Source organism: Salmo trutta, chromosome 17 (assembly GCF_901001165.1).
Source record: "Salmo trutta chromosome 17, fSalTru1.1, whole genome shotgun sequence".
NCBI lineage: Eukaryota > Metazoa > Chordata > Actinopteri > Salmoniformes > Salmonidae > Salmo > Salmo trutta.
Window position 1 is genome coordinate 6,794,203 of NC_042973.1, and position 10,119 is coordinate 6,804,321.

The 10,119-nt window shown below is 43.8% G+C and overlaps 1 protein-coding gene across 3 annotated transcripts in view; it reads left to right on the forward strand.

Moving 5' to 3' along the window:
* The window catches only part of LOC115151491 (calmodulin-regulated spectrin-associated protein 2), a 91,445-nt gene extending 81,363 nt beyond the window's left edge, over positions 1-10,082 (forward strand). For 2 of the 3 annotated variants that reach the window (XM_029695467.1, XM_029695468.1), the window contains 7 exons: positions 777-913; positions 1,493-1,713; positions 2,455-2,560; positions 3,366-3,431; positions 4,786-4,901; positions 5,582-5,700; positions 6,040-10,082. In XM_029695467.1, the coding sequence (XP_029551327.1) occupies positions 777-913; positions 1,493-1,713; positions 2,455-2,560; positions 3,366-3,431; positions 4,786-4,901; positions 5,582-5,700; positions 6,040-6,345 (1,071 nt within the window). In that variant the 3' untranslated portion in view covers positions 6,346-10,082. The remainder of the gene's footprint in view (positions 1-776; positions 914-1,492; positions 1,714-2,454; positions 2,561-3,365; positions 3,432-4,785; positions 4,902-5,581; positions 5,701-6,039) is intronic. The other variant, XM_029695469.1, reaches the window with a different exon arrangement.
* Positions 10,083-10,119: the final 37 nt, after the last annotated feature.

Genomic DNA, 10,119 nt, shown 5'->3' on the forward strand with positions numbered 1-10,119 from the left:
AGAACTACACAGGAGGATCTTGTCAATGATCTTAAGGCAGCTGGGACCATAGTCACCAAGAAAACAATTGGTAACACACTATGCCGTGAAGGACTGAAATCCTGCAGCGCCCACAAGGTCCCCCTGCTCAAGAAAGCACATATACATGCCCGTCTGAAGTTTGCCATTGAACATCTGAATGATTCAGAGGACAACTGGGTGAAAGTGTTGTGGTCAGATGAGACCAAAATGGAGCTCTTTGGCATCAACTCAACTCGCCGTGTTTGGAGGAGAAGGAATGCTGCCTATGACCCGAAGAACACCATCCCCACCGTCAAACATGGAGGTGGAAACATTATGCTTTGGGGGTGTTTTTCTGCTAAGGGGACAGGACAACTTCAACGCATCAAAGGGACGATGGACGGGGCCATGTACCGTCAAATCTTGGGTGAGAACCTCCTTCCCTGGTGGCCAACTACAAGAAACGTCTGACCTCTGTGATTGCCAACAAGGGTTTTGCCACCAAGTACTAAGTCATGTTTTGCAGAGGGGTCAAATACTTATACCCCTCATTAAAATGCAAATCAATTTATAACATTTTTGACATGCGTTTTTCGTACAAAATCAGCAGGGGATCAAATACTTTTTTCCCTCACTGTAGAAATGCAATGAATAGAGCCAATGTGATTCCTTATTCTACACGTCAGAGTTACATGTTTGTTCTACATACAAGTTTTCTGAATGCGACCCTTGTAGTGGGTTCCTGGCTGTAACTGATTGTGTGTCTCTGTCCCCAGGGTGAGGGGAACAGGGAAGACAACATGGCTCAGAAGAGGGCTGCTCTCCTGGAGAAGAGGCTGAAGAGGGACAAGGAAACGCAGCAGAAGAAGCTGCAGCAGGAGGCGGAGCAAGAGCGGAAGAAGGAGGAGTCACGGTACATACTATGTGTTCCCTTCCACCGTACGCATGCTTTCATACACATATGCAAACCCACATCCAGACACTCCCACTTGATTGTAGAGTAAACTTTAAAAAAAAACGTTGTTTTTAAAACCCTGTCACACATTGTATCATGTCTTTTTAAATGTTAATTAATCAAACTGTATTTGTCAAAGTACATCAAATGGTGATGTAATGGATTGAAGTACATTTACTACTGATTGTTTGGTCACATACTATGAACAATTACATCCCATAGTTTATGTATGATTATGTCCCGGATATAGTTTTAGCTGTTCTTCATCTAGTATGGTCTTCCCTGTGGCTCAGTTGGTAGAGCATGGTGTTTGCAACGCCAGCATGGTGTTTGCAACGCCAGGGTTGTGGGTTTGATTCCCACAGGGGGCCAGTACAAAAAAAATTGTAAAAAAGAAAATGCATGAAATGTATGCATTCACTACTGTAAGTCGCTCTGGATAAGAGCGTCTGCTAAATTACTAAAATGTAAATGTAGTATAATCTACTGTCTTCTATTGACACTATGCTCATAAATTACCATTCTTCTTCCTCTCAGAGTGAAAGCGGAGGAAGAGCACGTGAGGAAGGAAGATGAGAGAACTCGCCGGGAGTTAATCAAGCAGGAGTACCTGAGGAGGAAGCAGCTCAAGCTCATGGAGGACATGGACACGGTGATGAAGCAGCAGCGGCCGTCCGGCGCCAAGCATAGGAGAGCCCGGCCCAAGTCCATCCACCGGGACAGTATGGACTCCTCCAGAACCCCGGCCAGGGCAGCAGGTAACTGTGGAGACGACCTCTCTCAAGAGTCAGGAGTCAATGGTGGTGTTGTGTTGGTGTGGTGATCGTGCCTGAGCATGCCACCACAGCTAGCTTTGTGCCTCCTGTGATAAAACACTGTTTCTCTGCAGCTCAGTACCTCCTGTGATAAAACACTGTTTGTCTGCAACCCAGTGCCTCCTGTGATAAAACACTGTTTCTCTGCAGCTCAGTGCCTCCTGTGATAAAACACTGTTTCTCTGCATGGCTTCTTATGGCAGACTAGAGACTGTTCTAGTTGTAGTATGCCAACTACTAGCACTACTAACCTTTTGCATTGCTTCCTTGTGAAAGCATCTGATTTTAAATGCAGTAGTTAACCCTGCCGGATTTCTTCCCTGCTTTGCCAAACCAATTTGACTCATTTGATCTTGTAATGTGTTGCATGAATCTATCTCTGGTAATCTGGCATCTTTGACTTCGTTATGCTATGTGGGACTCTGGGGATGGGTTCCTAGGCAACTAATGTCTGTTTTTGACTATGAAAGTGAACTCAAAATCAAATTCTTGTCAAATTGAATGAGTCATACTGGAGGTGTGTTTGTGTTTGCGCATATCAAATGTGTGCTGCAGATAATCGTGACAAGGTGGGCACAAAGTGTGACGGATGACATCGTGTTGTGATCGTGGTGTAACTGTGTGGTCCAGTCTTGTGCCAAACTTGTGTTTCACATCTAGGTTCACAACCTCATGTTTTTTCAGTGCCCAGCTTGTCTCTGGCCTCTCTCAACCTGGGAGACAGCTCGTCTCTGGCCTCTTTCAACCTGGGGGACAGCGACACTGTGCAATCTGAGAAGAGAACACCAAGGTAAGACTCCTTACTGTTTACAGTATAGAAAAATTATGCATATGTAGGCCTACTTGAATTTCATTTTAACATTTCTTCTACTCTAAGTGGTGAATCCTAACTTTGAATTTGAATTTTCACATAGCCATGCATTTGATGTCAATGGGAGACTAAGTGCAAATTTGATTTAGGTGGAAATTAGGATTCATCCTAAAATTACACTATTGACACTGTTTCATTGAACTTGAGTATCACTTCTGACCTGCTTTGTTAACCCCTTTCTCCAGCCAACAGCTTTTAACCTAGCTAACACGTTCTATATTCTCTGCACTCTTCTTTTCCCACCTACCCTCTCTTTTTACCTACCCTCTCTTTTTACCTACCCTCTCTTTCTTACCTACCCTCTCTTTCTTAACTATCCTCTTTCCTACCTACCCTCTCTATTTTACCTACCCTCTCTTTTCACCTACCCTCTCTTTTTTCACCTACCCTCTCTTTTTTTACCTACCCTCTCTTTCTTACCTACCCTCTCTTTCTTACCTACCTTCTCTTTCTTACCTACCCTCTCTTTCATACCTACCTTCTCTTTCTTACCTACCTTCTCTTTCATACCTACCCTCTCTTTCTTACCTACCCTCTCTTTCTTACCTACCCTCTCTTTCTTACCTACCCTCTTTCTAACATACCCTCTCTTTTCTACCTACCCTCTCTTTCTTACCTACCCTCTTTCTAACATACCCCCTCTTTCTTACCTACCCTCTTTCTAACATACCCTCTCTTTTCTACCTACCCTCTCTCTGACCTCCTAATGTTCTGGAACTGTCAGAAGTGCCAGCTTACACTCTAGCAGTCTGTGCTTCTTACTGAGCTCTCCTAAACTGAGAAGGAGAAGGTTAGTGCCTTTGTAGTAGTTTAACCCTGAAGCCACCTCACTCTCACAGCTTCTGTACATGTGTAGCTCAGTTGGTAGAGCATGGCGCTTGCAATGCCAGGGTTGTGGGTTCGATTCCCACGGGGGACCAGTATGACTCAAGTCGCTCTGGATAAGAGTGTCTGCTAAATGACTCACTACTGTAGTGACTCTGGATAAGAGAGTCTGCTAAATGATTCATTACTGTAGTGGCTCTGGATCAGAGACTCTGCTAAATGACTCACTACTGTAATGGCTCTGGATAAGAGAGTCTGCTAAATGACTCACTACTGTAGTGGCTCTGGATAAGAGAGTCTGCTAAATGACTCACTACTGTAGTGGCTCTGGATAAGAGAGTCTGCTAAATGACTCACTACTGTAGTGGCTCTGGATCAGAGACTCTGCTAAATGACTCACTACTGTAGTGGCTCTGGATAAGAGAGTCTGCTAAATGACTCACTACTGTAGTGGCTCTGGATCGGAGACTCTGCTAAATGACTCACTACTGTAGTGGCTCTGGATAAGAGAGTCTGCTAAATGACTCACTACTGTAGTGGCTCTGGATAAGAGAGTCTGCTAAATGACTAAAATGTAAATGTAAGAACGAGAGTTCTTATGGGAAGTCTTAAGACACTGTTCCAATACCAAGTCCAGGGTTATGTTCATTAGGGCACGCAAAGGAACACGTCAGCAACGTTTTCATCCGTTTGGTGCCTAATGAACATGAACCATGCGATACCTCATGGTCCCACCAAAACCCTTCACTGTGACCTTGTCAGATCTCATCATCAACCCCTGCTTTAATGCTTTTTGCCCTCTACACAAAACAAGAAATATTCCTGCCTATATTCCACTTGCTGCGTTCACTAACAGACTGTCACCTCTGTCACCTCTTGCTAAGTCTGTCTCAATAAGATGCACTGGTTGAGATGTAGGTGTTTGTAGTAACTATCCCCATAGAGGACTTGATTTCATCACATTGCTTCACAGTTGTTTGACGTGTAAGGAAACGGAGCCGACGTACATTTTTGTGCGGCTGAATTTTTGTAACGCGACTCAAACGGACCTCCAACGGCTCCGTTTGCGTCGACTGTGTAGAGCTCTTTAGAAAGCTTGTACTTGATATACAAAGAACAGTACTGGCCAAAGCCCATCCCTGCCAGTGATTATTACATTTTTAGGGTACTGTTTGTACTTTGCACACAATAGCCTGTACTGAAGTCCTTGAAGAGGCTATACTCTACATATGAGGTAACAGCGCTTTACCCGTGGAGAGAGGTGACCTAAGTGTGTGTGTGTGTGTGTGTGTGTGTGTGTGTGTGTGTGTGTGTGCCAGGCCTGATTCTGCAGATGGTTTTCTGTCCCCTTGTCGATCTGGGAGCCGGAATGGGGAGGACGATTGGGAGAATGGCTCCACTGCCTCGTCTGTGAAATCAAACGCCGAGTACAGCGGTGGGTGGTCACCTCATCACCACTAAGACACATTTATTAGCTGTATTATAATTGATCTTGATTTAGCTTTGTGAAGTTCTGAACACAGCGAGACACTTCATGCTGTTTAGACATCTGATTTTGTGTCCGATTCATCATTCCAAATTTCTATCATATTTAAAATTGGAATACCACTAACAGCTTGAGTTATGTTTTTGTCACTCTGCACTAGGGTAGCAACATTCTGGTAAACACCCTGGTTTTACAGAAATCCAGGTTGGAGGATTCCCAGATTTTCTGCTTATTCTCTCCCGATTCCAGGAATCTTCCAACAGGAATTTCTGCGAAAACAGGGCATTTTGGGAAAGTTACTGGAATTTTGCAACCCTACTCTGCACATTTGGTTGAGTAACATGTTGAATCCCATGTGCATATATGCCATGATTGTTTTGCATTAATGTTTGTTTTTGACTTGAGACAAGCAAAACAGAGTGAAATGAACTCAGCAAAATTTCAGTCTGAAATGATCAGATGAGGATGATGATAGCATAGAAGGCCCTTGGGTCTTGAGATTCCATGATGAGGGATGTTAAGATGACGCCTATAAATTATTTACTGACAAACTGCTGGCACAACCTCCGAGGCCCTTGGTAGAGTGGTTTCTATGACGATTGATCATCTTTTCCCCTTGGTGTGCACAGGGCCCAAACTGTACAAGGAGCCGAGTGTCAAATCGAACAAGCATATAATCCAGAACGCGCTAGCCTACTGCTGCCTGGCGGGCAAGGTCAACGAAGGTCAGAAGAACAAGATTGTGGAGGTAATCTGGTCATTCTATTTCGACAATGTTAGGCATCTTAATGTACAGCTAGCTCATCAATACAATAAAGTCACTTCTCAGATGAATGATTTTTATTTGATCACGGCGATATTTACATGACTTTAAGTTGCATTGGATAAAAGTCTGCTAAATGGCAAATTATAATAGATTATTTACTAAGAATATGCAGATTAGTGTTCATATTTTTGACAACTGACATTTTTACCTCAGAAGCCACTGCATTTTTTAAAAGCAGCAAGAGCTGGTCACAATGAAAATCATCATGACACGTCTGTTGTCTTGTATGATGATGATCATTTATTTGCTTCACTTTTGCAGGAAATGGAGAAATCAGAAGCAAACAACTTCCTGGTGTTGTTCAGGGACGGGGGTTGCCAGTTCCGCTCCCTGTACGTATACAGCCCCGAAACGGACGAGGCCACCAAGTTGATCGGCATCGGGCCCAAGAGTATTATGAGCAAGATGATCGAGGGCCTCTACAAATACAACTCAGACAGGAAGCAGTTCAGCCAGATTCCCGCCAAGACCATGTCGGCGAGTGTGGATGCCATCACGATCCACGGCCACCTATGGCAAACCAGGAAACCAGCCACCCCCAAGAAAGTGTTACCTGCCAAGTCCTAATGGAACTTACCGTACACTCCCAGCCACCCCTGCCATTTCCCTTCAAATGGAACAGTCCACATTCAATTTGCACTTCACTGTACATATCCATGAGGATTCAGCACCTGCAATGTCAGTTAGATGAACACATACTTCTTGTATTATTATTTTCTCTCTCTCTCTCTCTCTCTCTCTCTCTCTCTCTCTCTCTCTCTCTCTCTCTCTCTCTCTCTCTCTTCATTCCTGTCCGTTTTCCTTTTGAAATTCCAAACTGGACACAGGGACTCAGTTAAAGATATGCACAACTGGAATGTAAAACACTATTTAATATGTGTAAATGAATGTCACTGATCTGTTTAGTGCAAGAGATTGTCTGATTTCGAGTAATTTTATTACAGCACACGTGTGTATGTGGGGGTTTTTTTTGCCCAAAGAGACACAAAAAGGAGAAGGTATGAATACCATACAATGTTTTATTTGGGACACTGAAGCACTGAATGTTACTCATCTGTTCAAATGTGTGGCCTTACGCTTGTTTTTTTATGTCAGTGCAATATGCTGATAGTAAAACTATACCTTAGAGAGACTTTTCTATGCTAAGGTGAGAATGCTTTTTTCCCCCATGTTTTCGGGTTCAAATGCAACACGTCTGCATAAGCTATACACAAGATTGAGGGCCAATAAAAGAAAAGTAAAATACCTTGCAGCAAGCATACAGCTAGTGTTATCCACACAATACAGCTATCAGTCCGATATAGTATTCCACAACTACGACAAGTATATTTATATACCTTTTTGTTTAGCTTATTCCTCATAAAGTGTTAAACCAGACTGAACTTCCTTGATGCTGTGGGTTCAGAGCAGGTTTGTGAACCAAACATAGATTTGAGTTTATTTTATCTCCTTTCAATTGTCACAAAATGGACCAGATTTGGTGAAATATCAGATACGTCTGTCTGTAATGATTTGGACCATTTGAAAACGCTAATACGTTTTAGATTTAGTATTACAATTGTGACCATAAATCCATTATATAGAACATTGTTTTAAAGGATTGCGATTTAGATTTTGTACTTTGAAAATGGAATGGCTGATAAACAGTAGTTATTGTTAATTCTGTTTCAGTTGATTAGTAGACCTTAAACGTTTTCAGAATCCTTTCCTTTTATAAATTCTCAATGTCAAATGACTTATCGCACCAGGCTTTCGATGACATTAGGACACTGCTTGACACCAGGCTACGGTGACATTAGGACACTGCTTGACACCAGGCTTTCGATGACATTAGGACACTGCTTGACACCAGGCTACGGTGACATTAGGATACTGCTTGACACCAGGCTACGGTGACATTAGGATACTGCTTGACACCAGGCTACGGTGACATTAGGATACTGCTTGACACCAGGCTACGGTGACATTAGGACACTGCTTGACACCAGGCTACGGTGACATTAGGATACTGCTTGACACCAGGCTACGGTGACATTAGGACACTGCTTGACACCAGGCTACGGTGACATTAGGACACTGCTTGACACCAGGCTACGGTGACATTAGGACACTGCTTGACACCAGGCTACGGTGACATTAGGACACTGCTTGACACCAGGCTACGGTGACATTAGGATACTGCTTGACACCAGGCTACGGTGACATTAGGACACTGCTTGACACCAGGCTACGGTGACATTAGGATACTGCTTGACACCAGGCTACGGTGACATTAGGACACTGCTTGACACCAGGCTACGGTGACATTAGGACACTGCTTGACACCAGGCTACGGTGACATTAGGACACTGCTTGACACCAGGCTACGGTGACATTAGGACACTGCTTGACACCAGGCTACGGTGACATTAGGACACTGCTTGACACCAGGCTACGGTGACATTAGGATACTGCTTGACACCAGGCTACGGTGACATTAGGACACTGCTTGACACCAGGCTACGGTGACATTAGGATACTGCTTGACACCAGGCTACGGTGACATTAGGACACTGCTTGACACCAGGCTACGGTGACATTAGGACACTGCTTGACACCAGGCTACGGTGACATTAGGACACTGCTTGACACCAGGCTACGGTGACATTAGGATACTGCTTGACACCAGGCTACGGTGACATTAGGACACTGCTTGACACCAGGCTACGGTGACATTAGGATATGGATTGACACCAGGCTACGGTGACATTAGGATACTGCTTGACACCAGGCTACGGTGACATTAGGACACTGCTTGACACCAGGCTACGGTGAAATTAGGATATGGATTGACACCAGGCTACGGTGACATTAGGACACTCCTTGACAACAGGCTACGGTGACATTAGGACACTGCTTGACAACAGGCTACGGTGACATTAGGATACTGCTTGACACCAGGCTACGGTGACATTAGGACACTGCTTGACACCAGGCTACGGTGACATTAGGACACTGCTTGACACCAGGCTACGGTGACATTAGGATACTGCTTGACACCAGGCTACGGTGACATTAGGACACTGCTTGACACCAGGCTACGGTGATATTAGGATATGGATTGACACCAGGCTACGGTGACATTAGGATACTGCTTGACACCAGGCTACAGTGATATTAGGATATGGATTGACACCAGGCTACGGTGACATTAGGACACTGCTTGACACCAGGCTACGGTGATATTAGGATATGGATTGACACCAGGCTACGGTGACATTAGGACACTGCTTGACACCAGGCTACGGTGAAATTAGGATATGGATTGACACCAGGCTACGGTGACATTAGGACACTCCTTGACAACAGGCTACGGTGACATTAGGACACTGCTTGACAACAGGCTACGGTGACATTAGGATACTGCTTGACACCAGGCTACGGTGACATTAGGACACTGCTTGACACCAGGCTACGGTGACATTAGGACACTGCTTGACACCAGGCTACGGTGACATTAGGACACTGCTTGACACCAGGCTACGGTGACATTAGGATACTGATTGACACCAGGCTACGGTGACATTAGGATATGGCTTGATAGTGAGAAAGACACCACTTATGTATTATTTTGCACATTCATCATGAGTAGAAAAATCCAAATATGTCCTTTTCATTTTAAATCAATTATGTATCACATTTTGTGGTAGATGCCACACTTCTTCTCTACAATAAACATACTCTGGTAAGATAAAGTACTTTTGATAAAGTACTTTTTTAGAGACCCGTGAAGGCAGAATGTGACAGACTTTGTTAGTACATGTGGGTAGAGTCTTCAACACTTTCCTTTTGTCTTAAAATTACTCGAAAGGAGCCTCCTCGGGCAAAAACTTATGAAGGTTGGGGATGAAGATATCTGACGGCAAATACTATACCCACACACACCCACACATTGGTGTTTGGTTTTCACAGGGATATATTTAAGGAATTACCAAAAGACAAGTTGTATATGTCTCTGGAAATGTAAAGATTATTATAATGTTATTATGAAGTTCCAGGAATTTTGTAGAAAGGGATATTACAGTGGGACCACTGTCACAGTTGTTGTATTTGGCTGTTTAAGGTCAAGATGAATGGCTATTTAATTGTTTAGATGGGTATAAGTGGACATTGTACAGGGCTGCCGTAAGTTCATCTGTCCTTACTGACAAAGAACTGCTTCCATTTTGTTTATCAGATGCTGTGCTGTCATTCAACCTACTGCTGAACATTGTAGGTTGGGTTTGTTTCTCTTTTGCATTGAATAAAATGAAGCATGTCCTCAAGTGTTCGTTCCTCAATTGTCATGTAAATAGTCTCCCT